Below are 20,383 nucleotides of genomic sequence, written 5' to 3' on the forward strand. Positions count from 1 at the left end.
AAAGCCTCAACGAAGATGTTGAACCATCACCAATGCCGATTGTACATTCTACTTAGAATCAACAGTCCGGATTAAAGAAAAATCCAAAGAACAATGCGTAATTACTGGCTATACATGGAGAAGTGTCTGGGAGAAACTAGACAAGTGTCTATCAATCCTCACAATCAATCCAGTGATCACCAGCAACCGGCAAGGGTGGCCCTCGTCTGTGGTCGGCGAGGGTCGGATGGCTCTTGCCGGTCTAAGGAAAAAAAAAAGGAAAATCATAAAAAAAATCACACTTTTATACTTAAAAAATAAAAATATAGTTTATTAAAAAACATCAGTACTTTTTAAATTCTAAGAACTGTCCGCAATGCTTTTAAAAAATTATAAGAAACAAGTTTTCCTATATTGGATTAATCATGAACGTGTATTAGCAATATGGGTTGGGGTAGGATATGGGTCGGGGTGTGTATGGGTATAGAAATTTGCATTGCGCATCAATGGGTCAATTTAGGTCCGACAATTTAGAACCCGACCCAAACCCGACCCCACCCACATGTTTGATAGGCCTAGCTATGCATAATTTATTGACATAATGCCAAACTAACTTATGTGCAACTTACTATAATCATTTTTGTTTCTTCTTCATTTAGTTGATATAATAAACTCCCAAGTTAAAACTACGTGCCACGGTTAATTCATGCATAATTTAATTTGCTAAGTGGCATGCGTAATGAATGTCATCAATATGCTGCTATATGAATCCGAACTTCCCTCCTAAACTGCTACATGGCTAAAACTAGACTTGCATTTTTATGAAATATGTCATTTAGTAATGGATGTTGCACGTCATGTCCTTGAAATCTAATTTTGACTTTTGTCATTATTGTTGCGCGACGGTCGCGTTTAATTAATTACTGTATAGCACGTAAGATATTGATTTGGATGTTTATGCCAATCTATTATCGCATATTAGATTAAGCCGTCGCATATAGAATTTTGACTTGAATTACTAAATGACGAATATCATAAATCTCATAATACGAGAGTTTCACATGAGAAAATTGGATTTGGCCGACTTTATGGAGACAATTGCTAGGATTCAAAGGGCAACAGCAACTTTTCTTTAACAACTTGCATAGGAAAGAATAAACGAAAACGATAAACCGGTAAGTAGAGAGTTAAGCCGGCCCATCAGCAGAAGAAAAACTATGACCTAACATAGCCGCGAGAGTGTTAAAAAATGTCATCCGGCCTGTTCAAGGCACACAGCTCAAACGAGCAATGAGAAATTCAATGGTTTCAGCAGGAAACAAAGAAGAAGGAAAGGGGTGGGGGGATGTGCTATGCGTGCACAATTCCATCCATGAGCGATCTTCGCTGAACCGGAGGTAGACCAAGAAGAAATGGATCAATGCATATAAAATGACGTGGATGACATCGCATGAGCCGTAGGGATTGATTCTCTTGTTCAGTTTCCCGGCATTGTTCTTCACCGCTTGCTCGAGCTTTGATCAGAGTCGAATGCTGTCAAGACATCAAACAACTCTGGCGAGGAAACTACGAGCCTGTTTAAAATCTCCTACCAAGTAACTATCAATCGTACATGTCTAATAAGGATGGCTACTCCATGTGATCACATCAATGATTGATAACAGATGGCAATGGCATAATAGTGAGGCCCCTGCTTGTATGCTCTACAAATATCATTTGGATAGCCTCTTAGTTTATGCACGCTTAGTGTTTTCTCAAATTGAGACATCCGATTGGATTCTGATTCTGGTTCTGTTTTGCGGGTTTGATAGCCGGGGGCTTATGCTGGGGAGCGGTTGATCCCTGCGATGAATTCCGCTTGCGGATCGATCCGGTGGACCGTTACTTGGATCATGAGGTCGATGGTCTCCTCCGTGGGCAAGTCCACCTTTTAAGAAACGTAAGTTTTGATCAATCATCTCGTTTTCTCCCCCTTTAAAATCAAGGAATGTGCCTCTTTCGTTGGTAACTATTGGACTGCTAAATTGCCGCATGCGTTGAGATTAAAGTGCATGTCTTAGTACTATGATTGAATTTGCGATTTTTGACTACGGCCTTCACGGTTGTTTTGGAAAAACATGGTTCTGCGTAGGGGTGAGCATGGGCTGGGTGGGTCAGTCCGAGACTTAGACCCTAAAATCGACCATGTTATAACCGGTCCCAGTTTTTAGAACCGAGAACCGACCCTGTTTGTCTTGGAACTTATTTTGGAACCGACCTTTGTTTTTGGTCCGGTTCCAGGATCTACCTAAAAACCTGTTTTGTTTTTAATCAAAATAATATGAGTATCGATGAAATATGCAATAAAAATTACAATTCACCAAAAGCAACATTCCAAAATATAATAGATAATACGATAAGATGGGAAGAAACAAGAGGCTGAGAGGAGGTGAGGCAACCAAAGGGTAAGCGATGATGAACTAGACACTAGGGTCTCTTAAAAAAAAAAAAAAGTAAAAATCGGTTCTAAAATTGGTCCGAGTGGATCTTCACCTAGAACTAGAAATCGGACCGCTTTCAACCGGTTCCCAAGAATTGGAACCGATTCTCGGACCGGTTTAACCAAGAACCGATTCCCAACCCTATTTTTTGGGTGGGCCAATCCGGGTTTTGGGTAAACCCGGTTCGGATGCACACCCCTAGTTCTGCGATCTTCTTGTCTAAAAAACATATATTCCCTCCATTTAGGTTGACAACAACTTTGCTTCCATTTAGAAAATTAGAGACATTTTTGCTTGAGAAGAACATGTCTGGATCGGACAACATCTTAGCCAAGATCGCTAACTTTAGTGAGCCGATTCCTCCTCATGGACCGCCTAGAATTGGACCGGATCGTCCTAGAATCGATGGTCCCGAGGGAACCGGTCCGGTTCTCGGTTCCAAGTGTGGAATCATCCACCCCGTTCGAACCGGTAATATGTATATAATTTTTAAGAAAAATTAAAAACCCTAGATCCCTAATCTTGATTGTCAGTTGTCTTGTCTCGGTCTCTCTCTCTCTCTCTCACCTCTCTCAAGCTATTCCCTTAGTCTCTCACTCGCTTGACCCTCAACTCCTATCGAATCACGGTCTCACTTCCCTCTTTTTCTCTCGGTCACCTAATATTGTTTGTAAGTTTGAAATCCCAATTGCTACCATTTGCCCAGTTTTAGTTTCTTTAATCTACTCACTGTTCTAAGTACTAAGAAGAAAGTAAAGCATTCTTTGCGTGTCTTTGAAGGGCTTTTACAAACAATCGTGCAATTAAAGAACATGGCATTCTTTTTTGCTGGAACCAAAAAAAAAAAAAAGAAGCTTGACGGGACCGTTCATAGCTTGCTGCAAAACAAGCCACTAATCATGTGAAGCTTGGTGGGACCTGTTTCATGGACCCACTCGGGAATCGAGCCAATGATCCAGTCCGATTCTCGGGTGGGTCCATGAAATCAATTGACGGTTCCCAATTTCAACTTTTCAGAACCAATCCTTAGTGAGTGGTTTCCAATTATATGATGGGTACTTTCCACCCTAGAATCAATCACCTCTAATCGCCATCCTCGAATTCGCTGAATACCCACTTGATCCAAAGCCAAGAGAAGACTTCTATGCAGCTATGCTCATACACATGCAGTTGCTCTTGGTCTCCGAGCAACATCGGCGCTCCACCTCATCCATGGCACTAGACACAGCGGTGCCCACATCTCTAGGTGTCCTTATCGAGCTTCTCGTCTATCTTGAGTGTCCTGAAACTATTCTCAAACCATTCACGAATATTAAAAGGATAGTAAATACTCGATTCAGTATTTTATGCAACAAAAATGACATTTAATAACTCATACTATAATTTATCCATTTCACTTTCGAAATATGAGCTTACAAACTCGAAGAAGATGCATCATCACTCACTTGGAAAAGCCTAAATAAAAATACGAAAGTTAGTCAAACTGTCGAATTCATAATCCTATCAAATAAGCGATAAGCAACGTCAAAATCGAATAAAACGCTACCTCAACTATAAATCAGCTAAATTAAGCTAACTCGCCAATAAAACGATTCCCATGCGTCAACAAATTGCTCGTCCAAACGGGTTATTCGAAGCTATCCGTAACAAGGAGCTTAAGAGAGAATCTTTAAAATTTAGCTCAGACTAAACCGTTTCTCCAAATCAATTTTCGTGAAACCCCACGGCTTACCAACATCCTAATTTATCATTTTCATGAAATCTCTCAGCTTAACAACTCAAATATCGGGCCACGCACTTTAAATTTTACATACATCGAATTTGTTCCATAATTCCGGAAAACTACTCTGATTAGACGAGTAAATGGCTTAAATCCTTATTGGACATTGCGACTCTAAATAAATATGTTAGATAATGTCCATGATAGGGTGCAATTGAGAGAGAGCCCACGAAAAGATGCATTTCGAACTGGTGCCCCCTTATCTATAAAATAAAAAAGATAACTTACAGGGGCTATATGATGCGATGAATGTAGTTTATTTCTCCTCTTTCTCTCAAACTCATACAGAAAGGCACAAAGGCAAATCATCGATGCTTTGAGTAACGGTCGGCATCTATGTTATGCAGCAAGAATGCTTTTCACTCGTGATTGTATTCAGACTATTGTGGGTTTGAAGATACGTGGACGCGTCGGTGATTCAACGACATTCTTGGGCAATTCCACAAATCGAATGTCGATAGAGGCTAGCCGTACATCTCGATATTAAGATCTAGCATTCGTATCGGAGCCAAGTTAAGATCACTGCCATGTTTTTTGATCGAGTTTTGACTTGTTGTTTTGGGATTTCTGCATAGATGTTTAAAATCGAACCGGGTGCGAAAGTCTCGTCTAAAGGTCAAAGGCAACTGTACTGTTTGATTATTTTCTCAGATGTTTAGATCGGTGAAAATTACTTTTGATCGCACCGTGAGATAGATCTTGTTGAGGCTTGAAAAACGACTGGGCCTCCGGGGGATGCCGTACCAACTTTGGAGAATTTTGTCTACTGGATCGGCGAACAGTGGAGAAATAAAAAAAAAAAAAAGGAAGGCGAACGTAAATTTCAGTTTTGCCCTTGCACGCACTTGAACTTTTTTTTCTTGTATGAAATTAAATGTCAAATGATATATATGTTGAATAATTTCAGTTCAAAGCGAACTCGTACAATGGCATGAGATCATTTTCATTTTTTTTTGTCTTGTATTTTGCTTTTGATTATAATTCAAGTTGTATACTAGTTCACATCATGCTATGCATTTGTGATTACACATGAGCGTGATTATTTTTTCTAGTGGGAGTTCATAGGTTGATAAAGTTTGATGGAATTCTCACCTAAAACTTAAATTTTGCACGAATTAAACTAAATTCATAATAGAGAGACAATCGTAATATGAAAGTTGATTGGGAACATATTGAACTTTTGTTTAAGTGCTTTTTTTGGGTCAAATTATCATTTATTTATGTTGCTTTTTGCTGCAAAATAAATATATGTATTAACGTGAAATATGTGCTAGTATTAATTATGCGCTTATTCTGTCAATAGAGAGAATTGTCTTTGACTATGACTTCTGCATCTAAGATCATTGTGTCTGACCTCAATAAGGGTGAAAAAATGAACGGTAACAATTATGATATTTGGCATCGAGGAAGAAGTAACCCCAAAATTCCTTAACGAAATTGTCCCACGTGTTGATGGGATCGGTACATTGTTTGGTCTCGTCGCACCAATTGCACCACCAAAGCATTGCATTATTTGTTAGGAACATAGCAGCACATCTTACCTTGGCCATCTCGTATTCGATGTCCACGACACTAGAATATTGCTCCATGCTCCAAAAGAAGTTGTCCGCCACTTTATCGGACCGGTTGCCCATGAACTCCATAGACTACGGCACCTCCGGCTTTGGCGCCATCTGAACGTGGGCGACACCGTTGACGATACTAGTCCTGCACAAGACAAGCCCGGTCTTGACGTCTTGGACCTCCATGCTCAAGGCTTCTACCTTGGCTTTGCGGGGATTGTCCTCTTCGAGCTCTTGGAGTTTCATCTTCAAAGCTTCTTATCGAGGCTTCGAGGGCTTCGACCGTCATGTGCTAGGGGGCTGGGGTTCGATTCACGGCGGCATTAAACTCACGGCGGAGCATTTCTTCAACATCAGTGATTCACCCTTTCAACTCATCGAGTGTTCCTCATTCTAGTGAGCTTTTCATCGAGAGGGGACATTGCGTCCAACGAAACTTCACTCTTCTTGAATCTCCCTCGGGTCTTCTCTTGGACGACCTTTTCTTGAGGAGTCTTACCATCCATGACAACTGGAGCAGTTTCTTGGTTCGACATTCTCTCGCCCGGTTGATGTGCTCCTCGATCTTTTTGAACAACTCTCCTCGACTTGCTTTGATACCACTGATCACAAGTCGATTATTTGGGATCGAACCGTGCGGCGACTTAGGCTTCCTTAGATTGTTAGAGCACCTGAGTTAAACCTTTTCCTAGGATTGAATGCTCATTTACCCGGATCGTAGAAGCAGAAAGTGTTTAGAGTGGGAAGCCTAGGAGAAAATATTTTGTAGTACTTAAGTTTTTTTTTTTTTTTTTGTTCGAAGTATTGTTGAAGTTTTTTCCTTTTTTCTTTTTTTTGGGTCCAAAGAAGTATTGCTTAAGTTTGGATGGTTACAAATGAGGGAGAGAGCTCCCCTATTTATACAATAGGGCTTTTTATTATAACCATTGATTCGATCTAAATCTAATCGTTGAGATTACATCTCTCAATCTATCAACTACCGATATTTAAGACGAGAATTCTTTAAAACATGACACATTTATTGTGTTGCTCGTCCCTAAGAATATAAACCCCAAGGTCAAGACACTTGAAGTCTTGTGATTCATCCAAGCTATGTCGTTAATCGGTTGGCTCATACGATCTACGGTATGTGACACATGTCTATCAAAAGTGAGACGGTTGATCCTAATACCATGTTTGGGATAAAAAAAAAATTGAGGATAGAAAGAATACAAGGTGATCGAAATAGAACATTGAAAATTGGGAATATTCAAGAATAAGATTTGTCAATTTCAAATTGATTAGATTTGGAGCTGAAGAGACGTGATTAGAAAAGTCATACAAGTTCAATTGATTAGAGCAAAATAATGCTCAAATTTAGGGACCAAAAGCAGTTTTATCCAAATATATTATTGGGATAATTTCAATTAAGGGTTCGTAGTGCTTGCCGAGGCGCCGACGACCCCATTGGCAATGCCCAACACCCCATCAGCAGTGGGGCGACCCCTATGTGTTCTTTTTCTTCCTTCTTCCTATGCCCGTCTTCTTCTTCTCTTCTTCTTCTTCTTCTTCTTTTTTTTTTTTTTTTAACTTTTTCTGTTTAAGTTCAGTTGTTTAAAGTAAATGATGAAAATGCCAAAAAAAATAAGTAAATAACAAAATGCCCTTAATCGGTTGGTGAGTCAGGCCCTTTTTTGAGATTGATATAAACACTTCAAGTTCTTATTTGAAACGATATCCACTTTAGGTTCTTCTTTAAAATAAAGTCAATATTTCATGCTCTTATTTAAAATAAAATTTATTTTAATTTTTTATTTGAGAAAATGATGACACTTTATATTTTCATTTGAAAATTTTCCATTATTATTGGCTCGTTGAATAAAATTTAATTTGACTTATAAACTTGGAGCCTCGCCGTGCGCGGGAGAAGGAGAGAGAGAGAGAGAGAGAGAGAGAGAGAATGGAAGTAGGCAGGCTGCCAATATCCGCAGCGCTCAAGGGAAAGCTGGTGTCCGCTGGCTACACGTCGCTCTCTCTCCTCTCTTCCCTCTCCCCGTCTCATCTCGCTCGTGGTACGCTTTCCCATCGATTAATCGTTTCAATTCGCGTTAATTGCAATAGTGCATTACTACTGTGTAGAGGTTGTCTGCTTTATTGTGGGAATCTGCGATTTTCTGTTTCTTGGGAAGGTCTGGTGACTGCTACTTGTGTTGCTTTCTTTACGAGAGAGAGAGAGAGAGAGAGAGACTTCGTGATCTCTCCGATGCCTCTAAGCTTTTGGGTATTCCTGCAATTAGTGTTCTGCCTCCGGTGCAGTCTTGTTCAATCTTATTCTCTGTTGAAATGTCCGAATTCTGTTGCCCACTGCAGAAACATGATGGCATATTGTGCATGATGACTGAAGAGAAGTTGCTGCAGAATCTTAAATGTGTGTGGAGGTTGTGCTTGAGAAACTGAGCCTTTTTTCTTCTTTTAAAAGGGTTTCTTCTTGTGCCTCCAAATTCGACATTTGAACTTGTGAAAAATTTTGCTGCTGCTCCATCACTTGAATTGGGTGACTTAGTTTAACTATGAAAAGCGCCTGCCGTCACTGATAGAGCAATATTCGCCCTTTCCATTGAAATAGCATTGAAATTGGGCAGGGTATTCTAGATAAAATTTACCTTGATGTTCTGAGGTAGTGTCATGTTCTATTCTCCTATAAACTGTTTGAAGCCGGTAGCTTTTTAGCGTTAACTGGTAAAGGTTCTGATGATGCTGCATTCCGTCTTTTGACAGATCTAAATATATCAGAAAATGAAGCCCTTGACATTCTTAAACATGCCCCACATGATGGTCAGGTTGATACTTCCAGTGTACATCATATCATCAATGGTATGTATACTTGATTCGTAGCTTTTGCTGTAAAATATATTCATTCAAATGCTCCATGTACAAGAATCATGGATAGCATCATGATAAAGGACTCTAGTTTTCTTGGGCTGTTTCTTTTTCAATCTTCATAGTGTTTTGATATCATAAAATGAATCTTAGTAACCCACAGAATGCAATGTCATTTCAAAGGGAAACATTCTCTGCTAATTTCCGTGAAAAGCTGGGAAGCTGCATTGGGGGAAAAGTCCTCATCTTGGTAGTTTTCAGAGTAGGAAATAGCTATGTATCGATCTGAGAGGATGCATACTGACCTTACTAGCTATTCTGATTAAATTCCGACTCTATTGGCTGTTTGAACCATTTAGTGGCTCCGTGCTGTCCCTCTTTCTGGAGAAGGGGTTAATTGTGGGAACTGCTACATGACTGACATAGAATGCTTTGGATCACTTTGCTAGTCGAACACGAGAATCTGTTGGTTGGGGCTTGGGAGGTTTGGAGGGAAGTTTCAGTAGACCTACAATTGAGGATTCCTTTATTTCGTTTCTCTCCTTGTCTGGCATTGCAATCCCTCTTTCTGTTATCTCGGTGTATTTAGACAGTGGAGGATGGAGTCTTCTCTGGTTCTTGTCATAGCCGGATGCTTGTCTACGGTAAAATTTTGCAAGAGGGAATATTTTACTTTTCATGTTCAGTATTATCTGGACTTCCAGAAGCTTTTCATAGTTGGAAGTTGTAGAGGGGTTAGAACCAGATCTTTGTCTTTCAAATTCAAATATAATTTCCTTTCTGTTTGTGTTTGGTGATCCAAAATATTTAATTAAAACTTTTGCAACTTTTTGAAGTCTAATTACATTGACTTGGAGATCTTTTGTATTTGGTCCTTTGAGTTTTCAATCAGTCTGCTCATTCCATTGGCTTCCCTTCTTCCTTTCCAAAATGCTTCATTGATGACTGATATGGGACACTTGTAAAAATGCAATTGATTGAAGAGGAGCTGCACCCTATTTGCAGACTGTGAAAAAACTTTGGCTTTCCGTTGATAGAGTTCTGATTACATTCAATTGCATAGCTTGTGGGCTTCTTTTTGTCCTGCTTTTCTCAGAAGAGAATCATGTCATGCCATTTGACTGTATAGGTGCTCAGACTGCCTGGGATATGCTCCACGAGGAAGAATTGTTAACAAGAATCACTACATCGAGTGTGGACATTGATAACATCCTGGGAGGAGGGATAAGTTGCAGGGATGTCACTGAAATAGGTGAGTGGATTTTTCTATGTTAAGTTCAACGAATGCAATTTTTTTTCTCAGCTTTTCAGTGAGCAAAGATATGTTGAAGATTCTTTTTTAATAAATTTTATCTTTGTAGGTGGAGTGCCAGGAATTGGTAAGACGCAGCTGGGGTAAGTGTGATTTGTTGCAAATCTACTTTTCTTCTGTGTTTTTTTTTTCCCAATGTGCTTCCTTCGGCAGGATTCAGCTTGCAGTAAATGTCCAGCTTCCTATCCATTGTGGTGGCCTCGGGGGAAAAGCTATCTACATCGGTTAGTATCGATCCAGCCTGGTTTGGTTTTAGTGTTTGACCTGATCAGTGTTGTGATATTTCTACTGCTTCTAATGTCCAGATACAGAGGGTAGCTTTATGGTGGAACGTGTGCTGCAAATAGCTGAAGCATGCAGCAATGATATGTCAGCAACTAATACCGTATCCCAAGATGTTCATGCCGGGAAAGTAGGAATGCAGCCTAGGGATTTCCTGGAAAACATTCTCTACTTCCGTGTCTGCAGTTATACTGAGCAGATTGCATTGATCAATTACTTGGACAAATTCATCTCCGAGCATAGAGATGTAGGTATATGTTTGCCGGTTCGCCAATTATGTTTGTCCTTTTCCTCTTGATTCCTTTCTGTCTGCATATTTGGATGTTGTGCCCTTCTAAGAGATTGTTGACATTTCCAAGTGCAAAGAGTATGGACATGTGGAATTTATCATGGTTGGGATATTGTGGCATATGGCCAGAGGTTTTTTTTTTTTGGTTGGAATCATGAGGCCCGAGGTTATACGTGTCGCTTTCCTTCTAGTTATTGTGGTTTAGTCAGGCTCTTCATGTCCTTTTCTTACGAAGGAGCACACGATGAACGTATCTTCTGCTTCTCGGGTGTGCATTTTATAGCTTGACATGTGATGCTTGTCAAAGGTTTGTACAGGTTAAAATTGTCATCATAGATAGTATCACTTTCCACTTCCGGCAAGATTTTGACATGGCCCTCCGGACCCGACTGCTTGGTGGAATGGCCTTGAAGTTGATGAAACTTGCCAAGAAGTTCTGCCTGGCTGTAAGACACATTATTTGTACAAACTCTTTAGTTGAGATCGTGTAGAATTTCTGCTGAAGTCCGACTTTTAGCCCATGAAAAAGCTCATTTATTGTGTACAGTGAACTGAAAACCAATCAGCTGATATTGAAGATTTTAGACTTGTGAAATTGGCAGGCTGACGAACTGGGATGGTTGATAAGCAAGTCGTGATGAGACGTGATGTTTACTTTCAATGTTTACAATGTTGGATCACTTTGATATGCATGCTTGTGCGTGGAATATGTGCACAAGTGTGTGCATGTGTGTACACACTTCTTGTGCCAGCAATCAAATTTTTGGTTTATCGTAGTGCATTCTTTGTTACATTTGTGGTAGTAATTTCCGGTAGCTTTCTCCCGTGACTTATAATGAGTATTTCACTGTTTTTCACTGTCTTTAACTTGTATATTTCTGCCTTTTCAGGTCGTTCTTCTGAATCAAGTGACAACCAAGTATGCAGAAGGCTCTTTCCAATTGACTCTGGCATTAGGTAATTGTCATTCATAAGGCTGATCTCTATCAAATTCCTTCTTGTTCCCATAGCAGTCAACTCAAGCTTCTGCTAATTCGGTGTCTTTGGGTGCATGACTGTTCTGAGCAGGGGATAGCTGGTCTCATGCTTGCACGAACCGGATCATCTTGTACTGGAACGGCAATGAGCGATACGCATACATTGACAAGTCACCTTCTCTTCGATCTGCTTCAGCTCCATATGCTGTTACCGCTAAAGGGATCAGGAACTCTGTTTCAAACTGCAAGAGAATCAAGTTGATGTAGATGCAGGATTTTAGTCTCCTTCTCACCTTTCATAGATTGAACTTTCTGGAGTGATGGCAATCATCTCAAGTTTGTGTCGACCCATGCTTTTGAAATCCGTCCTTAAATATTTCTCCGTCCCGTAGAATAATGGATTCTACGTGAGACATCCATGTCATGTACACATGCATTTTAAAGGAGGGTAGATTTGGGTAAGAGATATCAGTTTGTAATTTTTTTGATATATGCGGAAATTAGTTTGACATAAATATGTTATGGGATACCAAATTTTGCATTTTTATTTTTTGCGAGAAGAAAATTAGTTTGAAGTAAACATGTCATAGGGGCATCGATTTGATACTTTTTTATGAGACGAAAATTAGTTTAAGATAAATTTATAACGATGTACTACCTTGGAGCCTTTTTGTCGACACCACAAGAATTTCAATTTTGAAGATCTCACTCATCAATGATGGCCCTGATAATGTGAAAGAAACTAGGGAGGAGATTGAGAGACACATGCCGAGGTTGCAAATCGGAATTTCATGATCGGCACGAACTAATTCGCGAACGCTTTTCAGCTTCGCGGAAAGAGTCAAATCGGGACCAATGTCATCTGATGTGCGAGTGATTTCATGTAAAGTCCCCAGAAATGAAGTTGAACAAGTTTAAGATTACTATACGTTGAGGGCGCGACGAATTGCCGAGATGCGGGATTGAGCCATGTTAAAACGTTTTGCGTGTTGGTTCGGTATTCCCAAATGACTTCGGCCTTCAAAGGACTTTGGTTCAACAATTTAAGAGGGCTCTGAGCCAAATTTGGTCATAGAACGATGCTGTACTTCGTAAAATAGTTCTAGACTTTTTACTCTACTTTTTCGAGCTAATTACTTAAAAATCGTAACTTTAAGTCCGATCTCAATTTTTCCGGGAATTTTTTTTTTGTTTAAAAAACATCTCATCTTTCACTCAAGTCCCAAATTTGCTCATGTATCCGAATATCGCAACTGGTTTCTTCAAGATTATCAACATCAAGAGATTGATGTTGTTCCATGTCAAGGTAAAGGTAATAATGAAGACACAGGTTTTGATCATGAACCTCTAACTGACCTTGATGTTGATAATTTGAAAAAACTTGTGGCGATTTTTTGGTCATGTGGGCAAATATGAGATTGGAGTGAAAGTTGGGGAATTTTTTTTAAGCAAATAAAAAAAGTTCAAGCAAAATTGAGAGGCTCCGTTTGTTTCTTGGAAAATATTTTCCTCGTTTATTGCCATTTAGATTCCTTAAGAAAATGAGTTAAAGGAAATTGTTTTCCTAATCAACATAAAATATATACTTATATTCAGGAAAATAATTTCCTCTTCAAAAATAGAAAATTATTTTCCAAAATATAACTAGATGTCAGAGGTTGAATAAGAAACTCTACATCTAAGCACAAGAACCCCAACTCTTGCTCCTGGGCTATGCCGGGTCCGCCAAGGTCCATTAGGGCCAAGACCTCAATCCAAAGAGGCCAAGCCTGGACACCGAGTCCATAGAGGTTAGTCTTGGGACATCAGTCCTAGGACTTTGTACCATTGCTCGACTCCCTGGCGCCCTCAGCTTTAGTCCACAGAGGTTGGGCTCGAGACCCTAGTGCTCATACCTAGATCCAACACTCGAGCCCCGTTCCATTGAGGCCAGGCTCGAGTCCACAACGTTCGAGCTCCAAACCCCATGCTCGAGATCGGGGCCATCAAGGCCAAGATAATGACCTCAATGTGTGTGGGGCACCTGTCGCCCAAGACTAGGTCTATGGAGGCTAGGCCTTGGCACCGGTGCTCGTGTCCTTCTACGGGCCCAAAGACCTCGGTGCCCTTGCCCACTACTTGGGCCCGAGATGACATTCCTATCCAGCACTCGGGTCCATTGAGACGAGGTTTGGGACGCCGGTGCCTGCCTAGGTCAATTAGGACCGAAGCACGACCCCGAAGCTCGTGCTTCGATCCCCAATGCCTGGGTCCATCGAGGCCGGATCGGGGTCATCGGCGCTTGGGTTGAGGTCCATTAGGTCGAAACCCTAGTGCCCATACTTCGTTACCCGACTGTCTATGCACAAGATACTATAACACCCGATAATATATCTCTTTTTGGGAAAGTTTTCTTCTCAAACAACGATAAATTTTTTTTTTATTTTTATGTTTCATCCAAAATCGGAATATATCGTTCTTTTCTTGAAGAATAATTTTATTAGAAACATCTTTTATAAATAGCTTATTTTCGCGAAATAAGTAGAGGATATAATTTGAGGTTTTTTTTTTGGTAGGGATCCAGCCCTACTTTTTCGGTATAAAATCAATGGCTTTTCCTCGTTTGTGAAGATGCTCGTACATATATAATGAGATGCCCACGTACAGCCAAGAAATAAGGCATATGTGTCGAAACAAAATAGCGGATTGTTTGCGTTTGTTCATGTGCCGCTTTTCCATTTCCTAACGTTTTCCAAAACGAAAACCTTGTCGCTTCGTGGCGACACCAGCGAACTCGATGGAAGCAATGAAGATGCATCGCCGAAAGCTATATCTCTCGGGAAGCTCGATCGTGCTCGGCATCCGATGCGTTCTTCTGTCCCGTCACACCTTCACATCAGCTTCGCAACAACCACAACACCAACTTACATTGCCAAAGTCTCCATTTTTATTCCGTTGTTCCATTCCTCAATCTCTTCCTCTTGACGCTCTCCTCTTCTTTAAATACCCATCGAAGGACTCCTGTCTGATGATCCCAAAGCTTCGATTTTCTCGCGACCCACCAAGCCAAGAACGCACCCGTATCCCTCCACTTCGCATTCTGCAATGCACGATCAATATTTCTGCTTCAAGAGCTTGATCAAGTCTGAACGCTCGATCTCTTTCGTCCCTGGCGGCTTGTTTCTTGATGACGCCCTCCCTCCATGTTTCCTTGCTCTTGTTCCCCGGAAAAGCGACCCCTTTGAGAATTTGGCGGTGAGTCATAGTAGGAGAGCGAATTACTGTGGAGTAAACGCCAGAGTAGGATTTCGTAATGGTGTGTTTCTCTCTGTGAGCCTGTCGGTGAAGGAAAATGATGGGTATGCGTTGGACTCTGCAAAGCTTTTGGGGAACAATAATGGAGAGAAAGTTGAAGGAAGCGAAGTGGAGGAGAAGGAGAAGGGGAAGGTGAAGGAATCAGGTGCTTTCAATACCACGAAGCATCTCTGGGCTGGAGCTGTTGCTGCAATGGTTTCAAGGTCTCTTTATTTCTCTCTTTTGGTTTTCATTGTCTTGTTCTGTTTTATTTTGGGGTTGACCAACTATTGCCTTCATTTGACATATAAGATAATGCTTCTAAGGTTCTTGGTTCTTTTGCTGGTTGCATTGCTTGTGTAGAATTGTGTGAATGAAAGAGGCTAGTTTCATGTTTTATGGATTGTGCCGCAAGCAAGGGGAAAAGAAGGTGAAGCGTAAGTGGCCTTGAGATTAGAGAAGTAGGGAAGGAAGAGGTTAGGCACTTGAACCCAAAACCTTTTGCTACTTGCAAAAGGATGGTCACCAGTGGACCAAGCTGTTGCCTTTCAGGCTTACTGCTTTTTGCAATTCGAGATGATGTAGCTTTTAATTTTACCGTAGCTAGATGTGGCTTGATTACTGGATTACTGCAGAGTATAGTGGGTCTAATACTAACAACATTAACTTGCATATTAGGTTATTCCAGATAAAACCTAGGTCATCCTATACACTAAATGGAGATAGTATACTGGAAGACCAATTTGTCCACCTTGATTTTGCTATGGAAGAGAGGAAGGAAGGAGAAGGAGGAGGGGGGGAGGGGGGGTGTTGGGTTATGTGTAAATACAGTTTAGCTGAAGAGTGTACTATTAGCATTCTTGTATTTTAAGTTGTTATATTCTTTTCTATGTTTCTAGTAGTTAGATTAGGATGGTCAGTTTTGATTATTGCAATCAGGATCTGTCAGCAGTTTCTCTGCCTGTGCTTGCAATGTCAAGCTAAAAACACCATCTGAACAGCCACCCTTTAATTTGTTCTGATAACTTGACTGGCCATTTTTTGTTGATCTGATCTTCCATGGTATTTAGCTAACTAGATTTATCGATTTCTTGCCACTTAGTTGTACTTACTATAAGGTTTCTTTTGTCATATTTGGTATGATCACATCTTGGATTTTATTCTTGTAGTTCATCATCTTAGTTGTTAATGTCTATCATGCTTCAATGTCTGTTCTGCTTTGCACTTTCCTTGCAATTAATACAGATCAAGTGTCACTTCTGTACATTGTAACCTTGGAAGTGGCTCGAGAGAAAAGCAAAATGTGGCTAAGAGACTTTAACTTCTAAACCGACGCTTGTCTAAACTGCATTCGAATGGAATCCAACATTGTTTTGAGTTGTGTGGTCAGTGTTTAAAATTCACTGTGTTTTCTTTTAGTGTTAGGAGTTTACTGTAATCTACATACCTGTTTGGATCAACTTTTAAGGGAATTTTACTGTGGAAGATTGTGGGATTGGGCATTACACAGAATGTGTCCGGTCTGTCTAGAAGTGATTATGGATTAAAAGATAAACATGTATTAATTTAATTGGTTTAGTGTACGTTCGAATTTGTGCTATGGGAGTACTTAGAACCACTTCGTGCTTAGCTTGTTTTTCAAACTGTTTCCCTATAACTACTGAGAAAAAACCTGCTTCATTTGCATATAAAATGCTATTCTTTTCACCAGAACTGTTGTTGCCCCTCTTGAGAGACTGAAGCTGGAGTATGTAGTACGTGGTGAGCAGAAGAATCTTTTTGATCTTATCAAGACAATTTCAGCTGCCCAAGGTCTGAAAGGTTTTTGGAAAGGAAATTTTGTCAATATACTTCGTACGGCTCCATTTAAGGCCATCAACTTCTATGCCTATGATACATACAGAAATAAATTGCTGAAATGGTCTGGAAATGAGGAAGCTACGAATTTTGATAGATTTGTCGCTGGTGCTGCTGCTGGGATTACTGCTACTTTGCTGTGCTTGCCGATGGACACAGTATGTGCAATTTAGTCCTGTTTTCTCTTATCATGCCACCTAAGGAGCTTTACCTCCGTGGTGTATATTATCATATAACCCACATTTTGTTGTACAGCTGTATCATTAGCTGCAAAACTACATAACTGCATAGACAGAATATGTCAGCATAATGTGTACGGCAATGAGACTCTAGCAAAGTTGCTATTGTAGTCACTTGATTGTTTAACTTCTGAAAGCAAATTAAGAGCCTTAAAAGGACATGATCTGCAATTAAATCACGGTCCAAATTTTCGGACTCCACATAAATCAAGATTGTGAATATAACATTCGCTATATGTAAAAGTAAAAGAATAGTCTCCATAGCTCATGAGCCTAAGCATGGTCTTCATCTAGTGTTTGTCGTGTTAACTGTCCCCATCCACAGAATTGAAGCCTTGCATGTTCTTTTGGTGTTCTGCTTATATTCGTTTCTGGACTTGAAATACATCAAACTGGTTCACATCATCCCTGGATAATGGACCAAATAGTGAGATTTTCCTCTTTTTTCCTGTCAGATAAGGACAAAGATGGTGGCACCAGGAGGGGAGGCCTTGGGTGGTATAATTGGTGCTTTCAGACACATGGTTCAAACTGAAGGAGTCTTCTCTCTCTACAAGGGTCTGGTGCCCGCAATCGTAGCCATGGCACCTTCAGGCGCTGTTTTCTATGGTGTTTACGATATACTGAAATCAGCCTATTTGCATACACCTGAGGGGAGGAAGAGACTCGAACATATGAAGCAGGAAGGCCGGGAACTGAATGCCATGGAACAACTGGAACTTGGTCCCATTAGGACCTTGCTTTATGGAGCAATAGCTGGTGCATGCTCCGAAGCATCTACTTACCCATTTGAAGTAGTGCGGAGACAACTTCAAATGCAACTACGGACAACAAGATTAAGTCCACTTGCGACTTGTGTCAAGATCGTTGAGCAAGGTGGTGTTCCTGCCCTTTATGCTGGCTTAATTCCCAGTTTACTGCAGGTATGAATAGACTCTTAATACATCAAATTCATTGACAACGTGCTTGTGCGGAAATTCCTTATGCATATTGTGTCTAATATAGCCAAAACGACTAAAAAATGAATAGGCAAAAGAAAGCAGAGAGAGTGAGGTCTGCAATAGGCATTGAACCTCTACATGCGTCTGTCATCTACTGAAGTCTATGCGAGATAATGGGGATTGTGAGAGAGGAGAGTGACGTCCATTTTCATTGCCTTCAAAGAAGCATCTGAGTCTGACATCACCAATTTCTTTGCAACTTTTAAACTCTGTTGCTGTTTGAGGTTCTTGCTTCGTCTTAGACCGGTATTTTAGTCTTTACCAGCAATTAAAGAAGAGAATCGCAGTATAATGCCATCTTTCTGCATAGTTTCAGTTACTTTCGTGTCAATATGTAAATTATATTGGAACTTTTGTGGAAATTAGTGGTCCTTCTTCTATTACCCTTGTCCAACTTTGGTCCTCGTATTTTATCTCGTGACAAAATTGATCCTAAACTAATCTTTAGTCACAATTTTCGGACATATTTTATATATTCCGTCCAAAAATCATTGGAAAATACTGACTAAGTACTGGAGATGCACACGTGACGCAGATGTAGAATAAAAAAATTATTAGTGGAGAGGAATTACAATAATGGTCCATGTACTAACCCTGTTGAATTTTTGGTACCTATATCTTTTTTTTTTTTTCACAGAGTTAGTCGATCTTCGATCCCGATTTTTTGGACAAATGCCATATTATTCCTTGCAAATGTAAAGAAAATATGCTGATTAAATGCTAAAGACTACATGCTGGGTCAAACATGTTATAACTAGTACAAAATTGGTGACCTTGTAGCAGTTTTCCATGAATGATCAACACTTGAGCATTGCTTTTGAGGAGTTTGGCCCATCAGGAATGGACGAGATCATTATAACTCCAGGGTAAGGTTGTTTTGTAATTTTTTCATAGTTTTTTCCACCTTCGACACCACAGTGTGTTTTGACACTTAATTAACTAGTTTTTTTTTTTTTTTGCATTCATGGAAATAGAAATTTACCTTGCAATCAAGCTAAAAAATTATTAGGAGCCAAATATATCACTAAATAAAGTACTAGGACCAAAATGGCACATGGACCCGTCTTTGCAATTTCTCATCCAACTTTTTTATTTCTTTTCATCCCACGTCAGCTCCATGTGTTCGTCCAATGCTTATTTAGCATTTTCTGTCAACGTCTTGATGGAAACATGAACTTTGTCTTGCAATCATGATCAGTTTAGGGATCAAATCTGCTGCGAGATAAAGTACGAGGACCAATTTTTGTATAGAGGCAATAATATAGTGACCAAGAAAATGTTGACTTGGTGTGCTGGTATTCAGTTTGTTAATGTGGGGCTTTTTTTTATTTTTTTATTTTTGGCATTCTTCGCCTTTTCAGGTTTTGCCATCGGCTGCTATAAGTTACTTTGTTTATGAGTTCATGAAGATAGTTCTCAAAGTGGAGTCAACATAAAGAGTTAATGAGCTTATCATTGAGGACATCCTGGGAAAGTGTTGAGGATGACATTTAGACCCGTTTCATTGAAAGGTGCTTTCTAATGTTTCCCCTTTTTAGAAATTTTCAGTATCTTCAGAAAGGAAACTGTTTCTTCTTTTGCACTGTTAAAATTCGTCGAGATTTCTGTGATTGTCCTCAATTGCTTCTGTTTTCAAATGGTAAAATGACTGCAATGAACTTGAAGCTAAGCGAGGAAAATGTTAATATCATGCATCTGTCCTTCCTTATCCTATCCTACCTTAATTTCTAACATTAGGTGAAACACAAAAGCAATTTCCGATTGAACCGTTAGTCAATCTAGTGTTTGTTGATGTGTTGACGTTTATGATGATTAAGACGCGCCTTTCCTATTGCATTAGATCGTTCATGGCTTTTACATTAGCAAAGCAAGATCTATCAGATTGGACATATTTTAATAGTTGCGTTTCTGCGCATTTAGCCGGAAATTATAACTTAGAAGTTTATCAAAATGTCTTGAACATGGAAGTGTGCTACTCCGTTCGTTATGTGCCTGACCGCTACGGAATTTATTTACCTCAGCTCATTAAGTTTTTTACTCCTAGCGCAAAAACTCTTTCACCTGCTGTTGACATGGTAAAAATCCATTTGACAGCTGATTATTCACCTAAAAAGGAAAAGTTAATTTAGGAGGAAGTGTCTCGGTTAATTCAATTTGCTTCTCTACTCATAATGCATCTAGTTAGTGAGCTTGATTCAATTTGACATTGTCCATTCTGGAAAGTCGACTTTAAGGGTCCGTTTGGTTCCCAGAATTGTTTTCAGTTTTCACTTTCAGTGAAATTGAAAATAAAAACTATCCTCTGTTTTCTCGAGAATGCGTTTGGTTCTTGCAAATAAATCTCAGCATGAACAAGTGTCTTTAAAACATACCAGTTTGTATTGATTATAATGTTAAGAAGTGTCTTACCATCTTATAAGTAAACTGCATGATCATGTTCCGGTCCAAATCACAAATTCGAAAACTACTTTTTAAGCTTTCAATTTTGTAGTT

General features: G+C 39.8%; 2 protein-coding genes across 3 annotated transcripts; both read left to right on the plus strand.

The window, feature by feature from the left end:
- Positions 1–7,685: 7,685 nt before the first annotated feature.
- LOC115744131 (DNA repair protein RAD51 homolog 3) lies at positions 7,686–11,904 on the plus strand. Of its 2 annotated transcripts, XM_030679237.2 has the most exons (9): positions 7,690–7,852; positions 8,559–8,654; positions 9,790–9,912; positions 10,022–10,055; positions 10,126–10,196; positions 10,278–10,501; positions 10,861–10,989; positions 11,434–11,500; positions 11,612–11,904. In XM_030679237.2, exons 1-9 carry the CDS (start codon positions 7,741–7,743, stop codon positions 11,785–11,787), a joined length of 1,032 nt encoding a protein of 343 aa, XP_030535097.1. In that variant the 5' UTR covers positions 7,690–7,740; the 3' UTR covers positions 11,788–11,904. The 2 variants fall into 2 exon arrangements, with proteins under 2 accessions (XP_030535098.1, XP_030535097.1); XM_030679238.2 differs by lacking the exon at positions 8,559–8,654 and having other exon boundaries at positions 7,686–7,852.
- Positions 11,905–14,252: 2,348 nt separating this feature from the next.
- Positions 14,253–19,580, plus strand: LOC115744087 (probable mitochondrial adenine nucleotide transporter BTL3). Its single transcript, XM_030679176.1, has 4 exons — positions 14,253–15,017; positions 16,505–16,808; positions 17,345–17,812; positions 19,252–19,580. Exons 1-4 carry the CDS (start codon positions 14,605–14,607, stop codon positions 19,324–19,326), a joined length of 1,260 nt encoding a protein of 419 aa, XP_030535036.1. The 5' UTR covers positions 14,253–14,604; the 3' UTR covers positions 19,327–19,580.
- Positions 19,581–20,383: the final 803 nt, after the last annotated feature.

Source organism: Rhodamnia argentea, chromosome 11, assembly GCF_020921035.1.
Source record: "Rhodamnia argentea isolate NSW1041297 chromosome 11, ASM2092103v1, whole genome shotgun sequence".
NCBI lineage: Eukaryota > Viridiplantae > Streptophyta > Magnoliopsida > Myrtales > Myrtaceae > Rhodamnia > Rhodamnia argentea.